This window comes from Chlorocebus sabaeus, chromosome 9 (assembly GCF_047675955.1).
Source record: "Chlorocebus sabaeus isolate Y175 chromosome 9, mChlSab1.0.hap1, whole genome shotgun sequence".
NCBI lineage: Eukaryota > Metazoa > Chordata > Mammalia > Primates > Cercopithecidae > Chlorocebus > Chlorocebus sabaeus.
Genome location: NC_132912.1, coordinates 14974678 through 14995481, shown reverse-complemented (window position 1 = coordinate 14995481; position 20804 = coordinate 14974678). Strand labels below are relative to the sequence as shown.

Here is a 20804-nt window from a genome sequence, read left to right as displayed (position 1 = left end):
ACCAGTGTTACTTTGCCATCTGTGTGGAAAGAAAAACTGCTTTCTCAATATTTTAAACTGGCAAATTTCATTACCATTTCATTTCCTCGTTTTCATAGAAGGCCTATAACTCCATGAACAACTGCCTCATGTTTTCAGTCTGCTCTGCAAAGTCAACAATTGAATCAAAAATAGTAACAACCTTTCTACACACAAAACGAAGCCTATTATTACGTTACCTTTCCTACTTCTTTCTTACCATTTCCATTTCTTTTTCTTTTTTTTTTTTTTTTGGAGATGTCTTGCTCTGTGGCCCAGGCTGGAGTGTACACTACAGTGGCGGATCTCGGCTCACTGCAATCTCCCCCTTCCCGGTTCAAGCGATTCTCATGCCTCAGCCTTCTGAGCAGCAGGGATTACAGGCGAGCCCGGATAATTTTTTTGTATTTTTAGTAGAGGCGGGGTTTCACCATGTTGGCCAGGCTGGTCTCGAACTCCTGACCTCACATGATCCGCCTGCTTCGGCTTCCCAAAGTGCTGGAATTACAGGCGTAAGCCACCGCGCTGGGCCCCTTTCTTCCTATTTCTACAAATGAAGTAGCATTATTCCCTTTGGCTTTTCCTAACAAGTCATTTGACATTTAAACGCGGAACTAGTGGCAACGGAGTTCATGATTATCGTTCCTTCTGCCTCCCCACTGAGGAGAGAAAGGCCACAAGTCCTGTCAAGCTGTCACTTCCAGAAAGGCCACCTCTGTAGAGCACGCACAATCAACTGGCTTCACAGCCAGGCAGCGTTGCAGGACCATCAGCTCCAACTCGACAGCAGCCTCCCCGCCCCTCCGGGACCTAGACGTTCGGGCCCAGCTCAGCGCGTCCTGCGGCCCTGCTGTCCCAAAGACCACCGCCTCCAAGTACCTCGCGGCCACTTTCCGAGAACCTCCCACCCAAGGGAATCCTGAGGCCCTGACGTCAGCGAGACCCTTCCGGCATTCAGATGCCAGGACGTCCCCGGGACCCATCCCCGGACACCCAGCGGCCCCGCCCTCTCCGAGACCCCCCGGGCACCCTGCAGCTCCGTTGTCCCCGGGACCCCTCTGGGCATCCCGCCGCCATGACGCCCCTGGAACCCTGCGCGTCTAAGTCGCCGCGAGCTTCCGCCGCGGAGCAGATAACTTTCTGAAAGAGTCGCCAGGAGCTAGGCCTGGCCCGCCCGGCCCTTCGCCCCGGAGTGTCCTCGCAGCAACGCCACTCGACGACATCCCTAGGCCGGCGACACGCCGCTCTCAAGCCTGTGGATGAGCCCGCGCCAGAGAACCGGGTGGCCGTCATGAAGCCCTAGCCCAGCTCCACAGCCCCTCACCTTATAGACGGCCACACAGGCTGAGGTGCAGCCCAGGTGAACTCCGATGGCCGCCATGAGGCAGCAGGGACGGCGGCGGTAGGAATGAAGGGGTCCCCCAACAGCAACAGCTACTAGCCGCCCAACGGCCCCATCAGGCACCGCGGTGCTTCACGTTCCCGCCCGCCCCCTGCTTCCGGTCCGCTGCGACAGCCTCCCGCGTCGCCGCCAATCAGCGTGAAGGTTCTGCCTTTCTTCACGCGCAGTACGCGAGTAGCTTCAGCGCGTGTCTCTGCGCTCTGCGGAACTGCATAGTGCGCACGCGCAACCAGGGAGGGACGGGAAAAGGCTTCTACGCTCCGCCCCCTTCCTGTCCCTTCCGTGAGAGCCAATGGAAACTCTCAGTTCAGATGCGTCATTTGTCCTGGCAACTACCGGCAGATTCTTTCCAACCTCGCACTCTACTCAGCTGGCTTCGGCACCTCAGTGGGCGGTGGGTGCGGGTGGCGGAGGCGATTGAAGCTGCTGGCCCAGCATGTGGTGCGCGAGCCCAGTTGCCGTGGTGGCCTTTTGCGCCGGGCTTTGGGTCTCTCACCCAGTCCTGGCGCAGGGCCAGGAGGCTGGGGGGCGACCGGGGGCAGACTGTGAAGGTGAGCGGTGTGCGACCTGTTTGCATGGCGGCGGCCCCGCGCTGGAGTGCAATCGCTATCGGCTTTGGCTTCTCCTGGCCCTGGCTATAAATAACATTTCCCCCAATCCCTCGTTTTAGATCGCCCAAACCCAGCATGAGCAAAAGCTCAAGCCGGGCCCAGTGGCAACGTGAGGTCACGTTGCGGTTTTGCTGTGAATATTAAACTTCAGCAGTAAAAGCTGCTGGGTTTGTATTTGGATTAGAGTTTGTGCAAAGACTGCTAGATTCAGATGATCCTGGCGCCAGATTGATTCTGCTGCTTCCAGCCAGCAAGATTTGCTTCCCCTTGCACAGAAGACGTCTTTCAAGTCCAAGGTAGTTGGTGACTCCCAAAAGGAAAACAAAACATGGCATTGAGTTGAGTGGCTTAAATCAGAAAACACAGCTAATATTTGTTAGGACTCTACAGGTGAAGTTGCTTTGCAAAGGAGTACACTGACTCCTTGGGAAACAGAGGAATACGAAAGAGTGATTCCTTTTTGTTCACGGTATCTCAGCTGTGAACTTGCAGTCACAATACATGGGTCTGTGTCCCACCAAGTCCCCTAGCTCTGAGACTTTGATTTTTGCAAAATCAGCATACTTCACTTTAGAGATCTGTTAGCAAAGGCAAAGAAGTTAAGTGGCTATGCTAGCCCCTTCCTTCTGTACTCCTGTAGCGCTCACTCCATGTTTTACTGAAAATGATTAGTTTAAATGTATATGCCCTGAGCTGGAAAATATATCCCTAGAGAACAGGAAATTGTAGGTTCATCATATATGTTGAGTGAATGGATGGATATAGTCGTACTAAAGTTATGTTTTTGTTTTTTTTTTGTTTTTGTTTGAGACAGAGCCTCGCTGTGTCGCCCAGGCTGGAGTACAGTGGCACAACCTTGGCTCACTGCAGCCTCCACCATCAGGTTCCAGCGATTCTCCTGCCTCAGCCTCCCCAGTAGCTGGTACTACAGGCACCACCACTACGCCCAACTAATTCTTATATTTTTCATAGAGATGGAGTTTCACCATGTTGGCCAGACTGGTCTTGAACTCCTGGCCTCAGGTGTTTGGCCTGTCTCAGCCTCCCAAAGTGCTGGGATTACAGGCGTGAGCCACAGCGGCCAGTCCTTAAAGTCTTAATAATTGGAGCCCAGCTTTCTATCAGCTCTGCAATAATTAAACTTTTCTCCAGAAATTTAAAATATCTACATGATGTTGTTATTTGATATAAAGATATTTATTTAGCTAAGTTATAATTTTGCTCAAAACCGTGCTATAATTGTGTTCTATACTTTTAAAGCAGAATTTTTGAGGCAAAGACAGTTGATTTGATGACTCATCTGGAGCTCCCACTTACAAACATTTCAATAGAGACAGCATCTGGATTAATTAAGTGGAAAGCTTATGCTGTCTGTCCTAAATTTATTACAGCATGCTGTGATTATTAACTTGCATGTCTGACTAACCTGTGTATATGTTTCATTTGTTAGGTAAAGAAGCTGTATAATCGCAGAGGAAAGACATAACAGTTTGGTGACTAAAAGAACTAGATTCTGCATCCAACTGTATTACTGCTTATGAGTGATCTTCCCTCCTCAGCCTCCTTTCTTATTTACAATTTAATTTCTTCTCAATGTATAAGATTAAAATGCCATATTATATATACTCTAGAGCGAAGGTAAAAAAACTAAATGGTTCATGAGCCGTCTCAGACGTATTGATATATTTTGTTACATTTACAAAATATTTTGAAAAAAATTAAATTCACTGGGTACATTTTAAAATTGGGAAATTTTATGTAAAAATTCATATTTCTGGCTTTTCTCAACCAGATGACCTGGCAAGATTGGCCCTTATGGCAATATAGTAGAATTGGCTATTGGCTGCTCTTTTTAGAAAGGATATGGGTTTTGAGTTGTTTGCCACCCCCACTCCGCCCCCGATTCAAATTGCTTAACTCTTCTCTTTCCTTGCCTGGCCCCTGTAGATATTCAAGTTTGTGAATCCTACGTTAGCTAATGTGAGGTTTACTGGAAAAACGTAAATATTTCCAAGTCTCTTTTAAAGGATTATATTATGGGACTATTTTAAACAACTTTTTATTTTAAAATAATTATAGATTCACTTATAGAACTATCTTTAATAAACATAAAACCACAACGTAAATAAAAGAATTATGGCTATCTGAGGTTATTTTAGCAATAAAGACATCCTAGAAAACTTAAGAAGTTACTAATTTGTTAGGGCATTTGTGGCAAGGTTGTTCTCTTCATGTAAGTCCAGAAAATGAGTTTCCTTTCTTACCTTGACTTCTTTGTGGCGTGTGACACAACTGACATCTTTCCCTTTCAGAAACTGTCTTCTCTTCGTGGTCACGATACTGCTTTTTTCCTCCATGTCTCTATGCCCACTTGTCCAGTGTGTCTTTGTGGGCTTCTGATCCTCTAGCCATGGCTTAGAATTTTCCAGGGTTCTGCCCTCTGCTCTTCTCTCTTCTCAGTCTACACACTCTTTTTGGCAACCCAAACCAACCTACTTCCAGTCTAATAAATCTCTAAGCTTATATCCACTGACCTTTCTAGAGTCCCAGACCTTGCATCCAATTGACTAGTGAACATGCCCTCTTAGATATGGTATACCTCAACATTCACACAGTCAAAAAAACAAAGTCATCATCTCCTTCCCTTCTCACTCCACTAAACCTGTTACTGTCATGCTCATGGTGACAGCATGGGCCAACTACCTGGTCAACTAACTTAGATTCTAGACTTCTCTTTCTCCCTTATCCCTTACAGCAAACCAATCACTGCATCATTGATTGTACCTCCTGACTGGCCCTGCTCCTTTCTCCTTACCCAAGTCCAGGACTTCCTTGCAGACCTTCACCAGTTTTCCCCTCCGTATTGTCAAAACAGCATTCTACCTGCTACCTGTCTCCCTCCCGTCTAGTCCCCTGGCAGGGCTATCATATTATTTCCTTATTTAGTACTAATACTAAATAAGTCCTTATTTAGTACTCAGCAGTTTCCCAGTTTCCTCCAGGTGCTGCTCTTTTGTTTCCCCACAGTATCTAACACACTTCTCATATTGTTTTGGTCTCTCACCACATCATTTCTAGCAGCTACCATACTGCATGGTGTATGGTAGGCGCTCAGTTTGTTGAAGAAATGTGTGCATATATGCTATGATAAAATTTTGGGTATCTTTTATTAAGTCAAATGTACATCTTGAAAAGGACAAGTTAGTATTCCTAACTTTCATCAGCTAGATGATACATTGGCAGAGTGATAGTTGAGGTATAGAAATCATATGAAGGTATACTGTGGGAAATACTTAAGAACGATGAGGCACTGGAATACTGGGGGTTTCTTTTATATGAGACAAGAATTAGAGGTTACTAGGAGACTTTGATGATAGTTTCTTTTTCTTTTTCTTTTCTTTTTTTTTTTTTTTTGAGACAGAGTCTAACTCTGTCGCCCGGGTTGGAGTACAGTGGCATAGTCTCAGCTCACTGCAACCTCTGTCTCCCGGGCTCAAGTGATCCTCCCTCCTCAGCCTCCTGAGTAGCTGGACTACAGGTGCTTACCACTACGCCTAGCTAATTTTTTATATTTTTAATAGAGATGAGGTTTCACTATATTGCCCAGGCTGGTTTTGAACCCCTGAGCTCAAGTGATCAGCCAGCCTTGACCTCCTAAAGTGCTGGGATTACAAGCGTGAACCCCCGTGCCTGGCCTAATGACAGTTTCTGGTGACTTGTAGCATTGATCATTACAGCGGGTTTCTTCTTTGCATACTGGATATATTTGCTAATTAAACTCAGCAAAATACATGTTGAGAGGGATCTCATTTTTCACATTTAACACAGCAGACCCATTACACATTCCTTTTAACACTGTGCTCACTTGCCTTTTGGAATAACACTCACGCTTTGTTCTTAGCCTACTTCACTGCCTGCTCCTTTCAGTCTTTTTCTGGTTGTTTTCCATCTTCTCAATTGCTAAACATTGGGATTTCACGAGGCTGAGACCCAGGACTGTGTCTCTTTTCCGTCTCTCCTTACTTTGTGTTCTTATCTTAAAAATGCCATTTAAATGTTGATGGCTTCCAGATATATATATTTATCCTAGATCTTATACCTGATCTTCAAATTTCTATATCTAGCTGCCTTCTCACTGTTTCCAGTTGGATGTTATATTAGTTAAGGTTCTCCAGAGAAATAAAACCAATAGGACCAAACAGAACACATAATCTACATCTATGTATCTTCTTAATATCTATAATATTTATCTATATAAAAAAGGGATTTATTATAAGGAATTGACTCACAAGATTATGAAGGCTGAGAAGTCCAAAATCTGCAGTGTGGGCAAGCAGGCTGGAGACCCAGGAGAGCCTGTGGTATGAATGAAGTCTAAAGGGAGTGTGCTGGAGAATTCCCTCTCTGTCAGGGAGGCTGGTCTATTTCGTTCTATTCAGGCCCTCAACTAGTTGGGTAAGGCTCACCCGCATTATGGAGGCCAATCTGCCTTACTCAAAGTTCATCAATTTAAGTGTTAATTTCATCATTGCTACATAAAATTAACTATCACAGATGTCTAGAAGCATCTTGAACTTCATATGTCAAGACTGGATTCTGGCCAGGCGTGGTGGTTCACACCTGTAATCCAGCACTTTGGAAGACTGAGGCAGGCAGATCACCTAAGGTTAGGAGTTAGAGACCAACCTGGCCAACATAACGAAACCCCATCTCTACTAAAAATAGAAAAATTAGCTAGGTGTGGTGACACGCACCTGTAATCCCAGCTACTCAGGAGGCTGAGGCACAAGAATCACTTCAGTCCGGGAGTTGGAGCTTGCAGTGAGCCAAGATCATGCCACTGCACTCCAGCCTGGGCGACAGAGCAAGATTCTGTCTCAAAAAAAAAAAAAAAAAAAAGATTAGATTCCTGTTTGGCACCATAAACTTGCTTCTCCTGTAGTCTTCCTCATTTCAGCGGATGGCAACTCCATGGTTCCAATTTCTTGGCCAAAATTATTGGGATTATCTTTGATTACTCTCTCTCTCTCTCCCTCCAACTCTGACATGTTACATCTGGTTCATTAGTGAATTATTTTGGCTCTTCCTTCAAGATAGGTCCAGAGTGTCACCACTTTTCCTGACCGCTATAGCTATTACCCTGGTCTAAGAGATGCAGCTATTTTGAGAACCTGTAAACTGGTCAGCTGGTCTCCCTGCTTTCTTTTCTGCTTCCTTGTAATCCTTTCTTCAGACAGCCTTCAGAGACGTCCTTTATGAATCATGTCAGACCATAGCTCTTCTCTACTCAAAACCTTAAATGGCTTCCAACCTTAAACGGCTTCCCTTCTCAGAGTGACATCCAGAGACCTTACCATGCTTGAAAGACCCTGGATGCCCCAGCATGCTGCTGCCTATTTGATCTCATTTGCTACACACCTCCCTCTTCCTCCCTCTACTTTAGCCACACTGGCCTTCTGGCTGTTCCTTGAAGCCACCAAGGACACTCCTGCATCTGAGCCTTGGTACTTGCTGTCCCTTCTGCCTGTGGAGTTCTTTCTCAAGTCATCCACTGAAATTGTTCTTCCCCTTCCTTCAGGTGTCTGCTTGAATATGACTTTACCTAAGAGACCTTTCCTAACCAACCCATTAAGAATCATACTATTACTTTGTCACCCTCCATCCTCCTTACCATGTTTATGTTTCTTCTTTGCTACCTATACCTTTATTTCTTCTATCAGATGTAACGCTCAAGGGCAAGGACTTTGTTTTCTTCATTACTGAATCTCAGGAACCTAGAACACTGTTTTGCACTTACTAGTCGCTTAATATTTGTTAAAAACATAAATGACTGGCTATTATATTTAGTATTCTGTTCATGTTGATAACATTAGAAATAAAAATATATGGGCTGGGCACAGTGGCTCATGCCTGTAGTCCCAGCACTTGGGGAGGCCAAGGTGGGCAGATCACGAGGTGAGGAGATCGAGACCATCCTGGCTAACATGGTGAAACCCCGTCTCTACTAAAAATACAAAAAATGAGCCAGTATGGTGGCACATGCCGGTAGTTCCAGCTACTCAGGAGGCTGAGGCAGGAGAATTGCTTGAATCCCAGAAGGTGGAGGTTGCAGTGAGCTGAGTGAGCTGAGATCGCACCACTGCACTCTAGCCTAGGCAACAGAGCAAAACTCCGTCTTGGAAAAAAAAAAAAATAAATAAATAAATAATAAATTAAAAAAAAAAAAAATACACACACACACACACACACACACACGACTTTAAGCTCTAAAAGATGACATGATTGGCCAGTCATCTAGAAACAACTGAAAATAAAAAATGTGAAAATATTGTAAAGTATGAGTTGGGAAGGCATACCCAGAAGCCAACTACAGAGTGGAAGTGGGAGTCCAGTGGGTTGAAGGGGGCACTGAAGCTGGCTTTACCTTGGATCATTTGTTAGCCAGGTGATCTGAACTAAAGTTTTCATGGTTTTGGCTAAATGAACACAAGTCCCAGGCATTTCCAAGTTAGGAGTGTGAGAGCAGATCCTCTCCCAATGAATTCAGGGCCCGAAGAACTAGCCCTTCGTTATAAAGGGTGAACTGAAAATAACTACAACCTATTTCCATCTTTAGAGACTAAAAGAAATAGTTTAGCTTGAACTTTTTTACTGAGTAAAAGGAAAAACAAAACTGTTTCTTGGTAACTCATAATTAGAAGCTGGTGCCCATAGGTAGGGGCTGAAGGCCCCATTCACACTGCTAGGATGATCTGAAACATCTTGAACTGATTATTTAGTTGAAAGTGATTTTAAGTAGATCATACCCTCAGGCATCAGCAAATGTGAGTCTTGGTTTTGTTTTTATTTTTTGAGACGGAGTTTCACTCTTGTCGCCCAGACTGGAATGCAATGGTATGATCTCGGCTCACTGCAACCTCCGCCTCCTGGGTTCAAGCATTTCTCCTGCCTCAGCCTTCCAGGTAGCTGGGATTACAGGTGCCCGCCACCACTCCTGGCTAATTTTTGTATTTTTAGTAGAGACAGGTTTCACCATGTTGGCCAGGCTGGTCTCAAACTCCTGACCTCAGGTGATCCACTTGGCTCAGCCTCCCAAAGTGCTGGGATTACAGGCATAAGCCATTGTGCCCAGCCAGCAAATGTGAGTCTTACTTACAGGAACCCACATTCAACCTAGTCCTTAGAGAATTCATACAGTTAAAGTTCTAAGAAATACAGCTGTCACTTAGAAAAGGCTCGAACCCCTAGGGAAGAAGGGCACAATAAGTGATAGCCAACTGGGACAAAAAACAGAAGAAACACACCCCTGCAATGACTTCAGGTATTGGAATAATCAGGCATAGAAGTTAGGTTGTTTTATGTTTAAAGAAACATAGAACATAAACCTAACCCATCCCTACCCATAGAGGACTATAAGGAAATTTACCTTGACACTGAGCAAAGTAGAAAAAAGAAAAAATATAGATCTCTGAGAGATGATAACAACAAAACATCCCTCACTTGTGTTTGCAGCCAAAATTCACATCAGGGGCCCCAAAACTTCAAGCTATATATTTTGTTTAAAGCAGCACCTGACTAGTTGCCCTTAGGCCCTGAGAAATACAAACACAAATCCTTACTGGAAATAATGCTCATTCATCTCAGGCTTCAAACAATCTTCACAAATAAGATTTGAGGGGTATAAGTATCGTGTGGTGCAAAATAAGCAAGCACACAAAGAAACAAGGCACCAGGAACAAGAACCTATAGAAACAACAAATAGAAACGTACTCTGGGCCTGATGCGGTGGCTCACGCCTATAATCCCAGCACTTTGGGAGGCCGAGACGGGCAGATCACTTGGGGTCAGGAGTTTGAGACCAACCTGGCCAACATGGTGAAACCTTGTATCTACTGAAAATATAAAAATTAGCCGGTCATGGTGGCAGGTGCCTGTAATCCCAGCTACTCAAGGGGCTGAGGCAGGAGAATCACTTGAGCCAGGGAGGCAGAGGTTGCAGAGTAGAGATTGCGCCATTGCACTTCAGCCTGGGTGACAGAGTGAGACTTCGTCTTAAAAAAAAAAAAACTCTGAAGACTTCAGATACTGAAATTTTCAGACACAGATCATAAAATAATTATGTTTAGTGTGTTTAAAGATATAAAAAACAAGCTTGAAAATATCTTCAAGAAATAAGGAACTAGAAGAAATGACCTAACAAGCCTCCCATTTTAGCCTCCTCAGTAGCTGGGACCACAGCCTGTGCAGAGACAGAGTCTCACTGTGTTGCCCAGGCTGGTCTCAAACTCCTAGCCTCAAGAGATCCTCTTGCCTTGGCCTCCCAAAGTGTTGGGATTACAGGCGTGATCCACCGTGCCCAGCCTGGTTTCACTTTAGGCTCATAACGATGGAAATAAAGACTTACGCAGATCACCAAGGGGCTTCATTCAAGATTCTTATTCAGGTTTTTCTCTGTACTTACAATTATGCTGTCCCAAAATGATAGCCTATAGATGGGTATATTTTCTTTTAGGGTTAGCCAAATTTTGTGGAAAAGTTATTATTTTAGGTAGAACTTGGTTCCAATGATTGATTGATTTAATAAACTGATACGTGTCCACTGCATTTCGGCCCAATACTAAACTAATAGCAACAGGCCTGAAATCATTCTTTTTATTTATATTTTTTATTTTCTTGAGGCAGGGTCTCGCCCTGTCACCCAGGCTGAAGTGCAATGGCGCAAGTGCAGTGACTTGATCATAGCTCACTGCAGCCTCCATCTACCAGGCTTAAGTGACCCTCCCACCTCAGCCTCTTGAGTAGCTCAGACTACAGGCATGCACCACCATGCCTGGCATATATATATATATATATATATTTTTTTTTTTTTTGTAGTAGAGAGAGGGTCTCACTATGTTGTCCAGACTGACTTCAAACTCCTGGGCTCAAGTGATCTTTCTGCTTCTGCCTCCCAAAGTGCTGGGATTACAGGTGTGAGCCACCATGCGTGGCCCCCAAATCATTCTTACCTAGCCTTGGAATCCACTGTTATGAAGCATTGACTCATATGGACCTTTTTTTTTTTTTTTTCTGTGAGACGGAGTCTTGCTCTGTTGCCAGGCTGGATCTCGGCTCACTGCAACCTCTGCCTCCTGGGTTCAAGTGATTCTCCTGCCTCAGCCTCCTGAGTAGCTGGGACTACAGGCGCGTGCCACCATTCCTGGCTAATTTTTTTGTATTTTAGTAGGGATGGGGTTTCACCATGTTGGCTGGGATGGTCTCGATCTCCTGACCTTGTGATCTGCCCACCTCAGCCTCTCAAAGTGCTGGGATTACAGGCATGAGCCACCATGCCCGGCCCCATATGGACTTTTTAATGTGGTTAGTGGGTCATATGCATAGGTGTGGTAGTGGTTAAGTTGTGCATGCAGACATATTTATTTGTTCCTTCCAGTATGTAAAGAATTCTTGAACCGATTCTACAAGTCATTGATAGACAGAGGAGTTAACTTTTCACTGGACACAATAGAGAAAGAATTGATCAGCTTTTGCTTGGATACCAAAGGAAAAGAAAACCGCCTGGTATGGTTAATTTCACCTTTCATTTTCCCCATGTGCTTGAAGAAAACTGCTAATAGTTTCATTTTTTAGACATGATGTCATCCTACTTGTATGTTTGCCTCAAGCATGTCTATCGTAGAGCATGCAGCAAGCAGAAATCCATCTTCCAGTGACATGTAGTTCTGCGTGTTTTCATCCAGAATATTTCCAGTGTTACTTTACTTTCTGAGTATACCACAGGCAACCAATTCTATGTTTTCTTTTTTCTTTTTTTTGAGAGTCTTGCTCTGTTGCCCAGGCTGGAGTGCAGTATCGCAATCTCAGCTCACTGCAACCTCTGCCTCCTGGGTTGAAAGCATTCTTGTGCCTCAGCCTCCCGAGTAGCTAGGATTACAGGTGTGCACCACCACACCCTGCTAATTATTTATTTTTAGTAGAAACAGGGTTTCACCATGTTGGCCAGGGTGGTCTTGAACTCCTGACCTCAGATGATCCGCCCACCTCAGTCTCCCAAAGTGCTGGGATTACAAGTGTGAGCTACCATGCCCAGCCCAATTCTATGTTTTCTTAAATGAAATTATGAAACTGAATTCCTAATAAGAATTTACCATCGTAAGAGTGGGTGGGCTTTCCGTTTCTTACCAAGACAATTAGCCAAACTTATCAAAATATTTTACATTATTATTTGTATGTAATTAATGAAGTATTTATATTTTCTTCTAATGGCATTAATATGGTGCTTCCTGGGTATACACATATGGCTTGTTTCAAGACACTGTTTTATATCACTAAAGACAATTTGGGGCCAATTCCTTTTTGCCTAAAATTGTCAGATTGTCAGTTACATCTGCATGTTGACTGCTCACCATGGACATATTGTAAAGCTCATGCCATTTATCTGTATCTATCTATATTTTTTTGAGACAGGGTCTCCCTCTGTCGCCCAGGCTGGAGTCCCAGTGATCTTTGCTCACTGGAGCTTCTACCTCCCAGGCTCAAGTGATCCTTCCACCTCAGTCTCCCAAGTATCTGGGACTAAGGCACATACCACCATGTCCAGTTAATTTTTGGATTTTTTTTTTTTTTTTTTTGTAGAGACGGGGTTTGACCTTGTAGCCCAGGCTGATCTCAAACTCCTGAGCTCGAGCAATCCACTCGCCTTGGCCTCCCAAAGTACTTGGATTACAGATGTGAGCCACTGTGCCCAGCCAACGTTTATATTTTTAAATGTAAAATTCTGAAGTCAGGGAACTTGAATGTCAGAATTGCCTGATGGGAAAAGACATGGACTCTAGAGCCAACGTGCTGGGTTTTGTAATTTTGTCTCTTCTATTGCTCGATGGGGGGAACTTCAGTTGGCTTGGGTATAAAATACAGATAATAATAGTACTTAATTCAAAGGATTGTTGTGAGGCATAAATAAGTTAATACCTTTAAAGCACTGAGAGCAGCACCTGGCACAGAGAAAATACTTAGTGTCAGCTCATTAGTCTTTGAATACCATGTGATTGTAGGGCACGTCTAATTTGGATGATCACGAGAATGGAATCACTTGTTTCCTGGTGGCTTAGTCAGCAGGGGTTAAAATTTAATAGCTGAGCCAGGAAAACCAGGTTAACCACCTCCTCCTCTTCCTCTTCCTCCTCCTCCTTCTTCTTCTTCTTCCTCTTTTCTTCTTCTTTCTTCTTTTTTTTTTTTTTGAGATGGAGTCTCACTGTCGCCCAGGCTGGAGTGCCCTGGCACGATCTCGGCTCACTGCAACCTCCGCCTCCTTGGTTCAAGCGAGCATGCCTGGCTAATTTTTGTAGTTTTAATAGAGATGGGGTTTCACCATGTTGGCCAGGCTGGTCTCGAACTCCTGACCTCAAATGATCTGCCCACCTCAACCTCCCAAAGTGCTGGGATTACGGGCGTGAGCCACCGTGCCCAGCCTACCTCTTTCTTACTTCTTGATACTGTATTCCTTTCTGTCTTCATTGTCTGGAACACTCAATTCTCTTCATTTTCCTTCAGTGCTATTATCTAGGAGCCACAAAAGACGCAGCCACGAAGATCCTAAGTGAAGTCACACGCCCAATGAGTGTGCATATGCCTGCAATGAAGATTTGTGAGAAGCTGAAGAAATTGGATAGCCAGATCTGTGAGCTGAAATATGGTATAACATAGCCCCATGTTTTTCCCAGTAGGTCCAATGGATTCCCAAACCTCTAACCTTGGGGCCATGTCTTCTAAAAATTCAGTGTTAAAAGGAAAGGAATTCACCACTCATCAATAAGTTGCTGGACTGATGAATGGTACCTATGGCCATTTGAGTTTCGTTGAGGGAAGGCAAATAAATAGTACAGGCATAATCAGCATTAGGTTAAAATTGCCAACAAGGCTGGGCGCAGTGGCTCAGGCCTTTAATCCCAGCACTTTGGGAGGCCAAGACGGGTGGATCGCAAGGTCAGGAGTTCAAGACCACCCTGGTCAATATAGTGAAATCTTGTCTCTACTAAAAAAATTAAAAAAAAATTAGCTGGGCGTGGTGGCGGGCACCTGTAGGCCCACCTACTTGGGAGGCTGAAGGAGGAGAATCACTTGTACCCGGGAGGCGGAGGTTGTAATGAGCCGAGATCCTGCCACTGCACTCCAGCCTGGGTGATAGAGCAAGACTCCGTCTCAAAAAAAAAAAAAAAAAAAAAATTGCCACCAAAATCAGAGTTTAAACTCCCAACACACCAAGACAATGCCAGATATGTATATCAAGGAAAATCTCGACATATGAAGAGAGCAGCTACTCCCTCCTGGTGATTTAGATCTTGGTAACCTATTAAAACAAAATTGGTACCTATTCAAAGATGATACAAGGACTTTGAAGATGTAAAGATGACTATGACTTCCTTCCTAGGCAGAGCTACCGTTCTGCCAGCTTTAAATGATAGGATATTGGTTATTCACATCAAATCAGGTTTTTGCCTGGTGAAATAGTTTATCAGAGGGTGCCCAAAACAAACAGCAAGGCAAGGAAGGAGATGTACTATGTTTTTGTTGTTGTTGTTGTTGTTGTTGTTGTTGTTTTCCGAGACGAAGTCTCACTCTGTCACCCAGGCTGGAGTGCAGTGATGCGATCTTGGCTCACTGCAACCTCTGCCTCGCGGGTTCAAGCAATTCTCCTGCCTCAGCCTCCCAAGTAGCTGGGATTACAGGCACGCACCACCATGCCTGGCTAATTTTTGTATTTTTATTAGAGATGAGGTTTCACCATATTGGCCAGGCTGGTCTTGAACTCCGGACCTCAGGTGATCTACCTGCGTTGGTCTCTCAAAGTGCTGGGATTACAAGTGTAAGCCACCATGCCCGGCCAGGAGATGTCCTATTTTAAAACGTTATCCTTGGCCCCATACATTTCACATGGATAGATCTATTCTTTTACCATGATTTGTATCTGGGCTAGACATTTAGGTAGATTGAGTGGGTGTCATAAAAGGATGGGGAATTCCTTCCTCAGCCTATCCATGACACCTGAAATCCCACTTCATTCCTTTTAAGTCATTGTTTTACATATGTTACATACCCAGTATAGTACTGTCAACTACCTAAGTAATTAACATCCACCTCTAAGTTATTTTAGTCTTATTTTCCAACACAGCCGTGTAATAGTCCTATGTACCTATAGCCACATAGCTAGCTGTAAATAGGTTTACTGTTGAAAGTTACCAAAGGCGACCTACTTCTCAACTTGCAAAGCACAAGTCCTAACTTCCAGGGTAGTTATTAGAGTAGGCATCCCTTTTTTATTGGCTTCCAAGCCATGAAATAGGGGCAGAAATCACTGAGTCCGTATAAACAATATTCACAAACCTGGCCGGATGCGACGGCTCACACTTGTAACCTCAGCACTTTGGGAGGCCGAGGCAGGCAGATCTTTAGAGCCCAGGAGTTCAAGACCAACCTGGGCAACATGGCGAAACGCCATCTCTACAAAAATACAAAAAATAGCCAGGTGTGGTGTTGAGTGCTTGTAGCCCTAACTACTTAGGAGGTTGAAGTGGGAGGATCACCTGAGCCTGGGAGGTCAAGGCTCTGGTGAGCTGTGATTTTTTCAGCCTGAGTGACAGAGTGAAACCCCATCTGAAAAATAAATAGATAAAATAAAAACAAATAAAAGCCAATGTCACAAACCTCTTCTGATTTTTTTAATTCAACAATTTTATTATGAATAACTTCTCCTATATCCAAGGAATCTTACCAGGCTCCTTAAACAATGAAAAAACAAATCAGATATTATTGAGAAGAAATGACTACCTAATGTTTTGGCGATGCTGGCCACTAGAGGCCCTTGGGGAGCTGTGAACTAGTTTTAATCTTTGTGTGGACCTTGACTTTGGAGTTTGGGGGCATCACAGAGGTTTTCCTCTTTTTAAAGTTAATGCCAGATACCAAGTTCTACAGAAAAACTCAAAGAAACTACTGACATTTACAAAAGAAAAGTATTTTTCTCCTTCAGTCTCTTATCTTGAATAGACTAATAGTTCTTAATTATCCTCCCCAGCTATTGTGAGCAGGAAAGATAAGATTAAACAGGGACCTTTGTGCTGTGGCAGATTAATAATTTGGGCTATGCAAGTTTCTACTTTAAAAAGTATTCTATCAAATCAGACATGAAATTAACAAGCAAGATTAAGTGTGGAGTTGTAGTATGTTTTCAATTAGGAAGGTGCCATTTGGTTTTTGACCTGAAACAATGTTTTCATTTGCTTGCTTTGTGTTTAAAAAGGATAGGGAATCACTATAAAAATTTAAGGGTTCTCTGGAGCACCGTGTATAGCTGACCCTCCAAATACAAAAGTCTTTTAACATCAAACTTTTAAATTAGAACAGAGTTATTGGAAAGTTTTGACAAATAATTTGACAAATATTAAGTTTTTAATGTTTTTAAATGTTGTGTTCTACTATGCAGAGGTAAAAAAGAGAAAGAACTTTCAAGAGAAGTCAAGCCAAAAAAATTCTAGGCTGCCACTAATTGTTTAATAAATAAACTTAAATGTTGTATTCATGGTCAAAGTGAACACCGGGCAAGTGGGGAGGGGCAAAAAACACTTTTTTTTTTTTTTTGACAGTCTCGCTCTATCGCCCAGGCTGGAGTGCAGTGGCATGATCTCTGCTTACTGCAACCTCAACTTCCCAGGTTCGAGAGATTGTCCTGCTTCAGCCTCCTGAGTTGCTGGGATTACAGGTGTGTGCCACCACACCCATCTAGACTTTCTCTTGAAAGAGGAAAAGTACCTCTTTCTGAGAGGAAAATTATAATTATTCGTATATTACAGATGAGCTTATTTTTTTTTTCTATTTTGGACTTTTTCTCAATCTTTTCAGCAATTGAGAAGTACCTGAGTTCTTGATATTTTCTGCACACAATCTATAAACAGGGAGATAGTAGTCTTGCTAGAGGAGGTTAGATGTTAGTGACAAGTATCACTGGCAAGAATTTTAGAAGCCAGGTTGGCTGGCACCAAAGCACTAGCATTGGAGAAGTGGGAATAACACAAAGGGCTTTACGTGCTGTGATAATTTAGCAACCTAATCCCAGCAGGGGCTGGGCATCAGGTGAGTTTCAAAACAGAGATCCCAAACAATTAAGGTTCAGTGAGAATATTCCTGATTTTATTCACGTGTTTGCATTTCTTTACATTTTTATTTAAAACCCAATAGTGCTTTGTCATGTATATATGCTCATTTGCTTTGCCAAAGATACATCTTCCTAGAAAAAGTGAACCATAACTTTTTGCCAGTTAATTACAATCTATGGCTTTCAAGTTGGCCACAAACTAAGGCCATCCCAAAGTAACTGATTGGCTCTTATGAGTTTCCTTCTTGTTACCTTAACAGTAGCAATTTGGATACAGTGCTATTTGTTTTAGGAATACTGAGCTTGAGAATGCTCCAAATGGTAGTAAACATTGTGGAACTACATAGGCCCTTAGTTTTGAAGCAAATATAATCTCTTGGAAAGAAAGTCAAATTAAAAACACAAATTATCCCAATAACTTTGTATACACCGTTGTCCTTCACTACCTGTGCAGGAGGGGTTCTGGGACCCTACTCGGACACTAAAATCCTGATGCTTAAGTATTTGCATATAACCTACGCACATCTTCCCTCCTGTATACTCTAAATCATCTCTAGATTACTTATAATACTTAATACAATGAAAATGCTATTTGTATTAGTCTGTTCCCGCATTGCTGTAAAGAACTATTGGCCAGGCACGGTGGCTCACACCTGTAATCCCAGCACTTTGGGAGGCCGAGGCAGGCAGATCAGCTAAGGTGAGGAGTTCAAGACCAGCTTGGCCAACATGGTGAAACACTGTCTCTACTAAAATACAAAAATTAGCCAGGCATGATGGCGGGTGCCTGTAATCCCAGCTACTTGGGAGGCTGAGACAGGAGAATCGCTTGTACCTGGGAGATGGTGGTTGCGGTGAGCAGAGATTGCGCCACTGCACTCCAGCCTGGGTGGCTGAGCAAGACTCCATCTCAAAAAAAGAAAAAAAATTTAAAAAAAAAAAAAGAAAAAGAACTATAAGACTGGGCAATTTATAAAGAAAAGAGGTTTAATTAGCTCACGGCTCCACAGGCTGTACAGGAAGCATGGCTGGGGAGGCCTCAGGAAACTTACAATCATGGCAGAAGGCAAAGAGGAAGAGGCATGTCTTACATGACTGCAGCAGGAGGAAGAGCGCAAAGGGGGAGGTGCTACACTTTGAAACAACCAGATCCCATGAGAACTCACTCACTATCATGAGAAAAGCTAGGGTGAAGTCCACCCCCATGATCCAGTCACCTGCCAACAGCCCCTTCTCCAACAGTGGGGATTACAATTCCACATGAGATTTGGGTGGGGACACAAATCCAACCCATATCGTTGTAAATAGTTGTTATACTGTATTACTGTATTGTTTGTATTTTATTTTATTTTTTTCCGAGACAGAGTCTCAATCTGTCTCCCAGGCTGAAGTGCAGTGGTGTGATCTCCGCTCACTGCAACCTCAATCTCCCAAGTTGCAGAAATTCTCCCGCCTCAGCTTCCCAAGTAGCTGGGATTACAGGCATGCCACCACCATGCTCACTTATTTTTATTTTATTTTATTTTTTTAGTAGAGATGGGGTTTCACCGTGTTGGCCAGGCTGGTCTCGAACTCCTGACCTCAGGTGATCTGTCCACCTCGGCCTCCCAAAGTGCTGGGATTACAGGCATGAGCCACCGGGCCCAGCCCTGTTTGTATTTTTTAATTGTTGTAGTGTTATCTTTAATTTGTTTAGAATATTTTTGATCTGTGGTTGGTTGAGTCTGCAGATGCAGAACCCACTGATAGAGAGGGCCCCTGTACCACATTTTCCTTTGGGTGTGTCTTGGTTTCCATGAAAACTGGAATCGTTGCCCACCTTGGATCATAGGGTAGTCAGCATGGGATAAGCAAACTCTATGCCTTTTGAAGTGATTCATAGGGATTTTTTTTTCCATTTGTTTTGTAATTGGCTTTTTTCCTTTTTGTCATTTAGAAAAAACACTGGACTTGGCATCAGTTGACCTGCGGAAGATGAGAGTGGCAGAGCTGAAGCAGATCCTGCATAGCTGGGGGGAGGAGTGCAGGGCCTGTGCGGAAAAAACTGACTATGTGAATCTGATCCAAGAACTGGCCCCCAAGTATGCAGCGACACACCCCAAAACAGAACTCTGATCTCCAACGCCAGCACATTTGTGACTTGTGATTAGAGAGAAAAATGACCCTCTAGTATATGGACATGTTGATTAAGGATAACTGGGAAATACATCATATTTGGTCTCATGCTTTTTGTGTTGGTATTATTCCGCAGAATTTTGTTACCTGGGTTTATGAGTAAAACTAATACTATTGATAACTTACATTTGCAATGTACCAAAAGCTAAAAGTTCCTTTCTCATAAGTTTCTTGGAAGGACTATGTCAGTTTTCATTGCCTGTCTCCTAAAAGTGACCTACTGACAAATTGATGGAGTAAATTGATTCCAAGAAAGAAGAAGGTGTTCAGAGACTCCTCTCTGGATGCAATTTTAAAACATATTGGACTACAACGAAAGACACAACAGTCAGGTTATTTAATGCACAACTTCAATCCCAAATACAGAATCAAAAGTTTTTCTAAAGTAAATGTTCTGTTTTCACTCCACATTGTAGCTCTCTTTGGTATCAGAAATGGTCAGGCAGGAGTACTGGTTTTTCCCATTGGAAGAAAACCCACTTAAACCTACTTGAAGAAAATAGAGAGATCAAGAACCCCTATAAGTATAGCCAATGTTTGGCAATTATATCAACATTTACGTTATTAATTGAACCAAGCTCAAGGTCTTTTTCATTCCTTACAGTCACATATCAGACAAGTTTTTGATAGAAGATTAAAGCATATTAAAAACCCTCATAGACAACTTGGAACATTACCGAACATTACCATTCTTAATGCTATTTTATCAGCTTGCAGTTGTAAAATCGTTTTTGGTTTCATTTTCTGGCCACACAAGAATAAGAAAACCACAGCAGAAGTGGCTGCCTCTGTGTGGCAGGTAGAACTGGGAAATACTGAAAAAAGATTTCCTTGGAACTTTCTGGAGTGATGGGAATGTCCTGTATCTTGACTGGCATGGGGATTACATGGGTAAATAAGATTGTCATCTGGTAGAAAAAATAAGATCTGGGCATTTTATTGTATGTATATAATATCTTTAAAAACTGCTGTAGAAAATTTATATGGAAATTAACAAAATTAATTAATTCAACACACCTTGTTTGCCAGGCACAGTGGCTCACACCTGTAATCCCAGCACTTTGGGAGGCCAAGGCGGGAGGATCACTGGACCCTAGGAGTTAGAGATCAGCCTGAGCAACAAAGTGAAGTTCCATCTCCACCAAAAAATTTAAAATTAGCTGCGCATGATAGTGTGTACCTGTAGTCCCAGCTACTCGGGAGGCTGAGGTGGGAGGACTGCTTGAGCCCAGGAGGTGGAGTCTGCAGTGAGCTTGATCCTGCCACTGCACTTCAGCCTGGGCAACACAGCAAGGCCTTGCCAGAAATTATGAAAAAACAAACAAAAAAGTCCACCTTGTTCATTCAAAGAATTGCATTTACTGGCTGGGATTGTTTTCAGGGAGTGGAGAAGAAATTTTCAGACTGAAAATATACACCGAAAGCATAATTTTTAATTCTAAATGCT

General features: G+C 43.3%; 2 protein-coding genes across 2 annotated transcripts in view; one reads left to right on the top strand and one right to left on the bottom strand.

Moving 5' to 3' along the window:
* The window catches only part of HSPA14 (heat shock protein family A (Hsp70) member 14), a 31979-nt gene extending 30469 nt beyond the window's left edge, over positions 1 to 1510 (bottom strand). The window contains exon 1 of the mRNA XM_008002339.3: positions 1343 to 1510. Coding sequence (XP_008000530.1) covers positions 1343 to 1399 — 57 coding nt within the window. The 5' untranslated portion in view covers positions 1400 to 1510. The remainder of the gene's footprint in view (positions 1 to 1342) is intronic.
* A 213-nt stretch (positions 1511 to 1723) lies between these two features.
* Positions 1724 to 19407, top strand: CDNF (cerebral dopamine neurotrophic factor). Its single transcript, XM_008002341.3, has 4 exons — positions 1724 to 1971; positions 11465 to 11592; positions 13585 to 13726; positions 19119 to 19407. The coding sequence occupies exons 1-4, from the start codon at positions 1857 to 1859 to the stop codon at positions 19295 to 19297; spliced, it is 564 nt and encodes a 187-aa protein (XP_008000532.1). The 5' UTR covers positions 1724 to 1856; the 3' UTR covers positions 19298 to 19407.
* The last annotated feature ends 1397 nt before the right edge of the window (positions 19408 to 20804 follow it).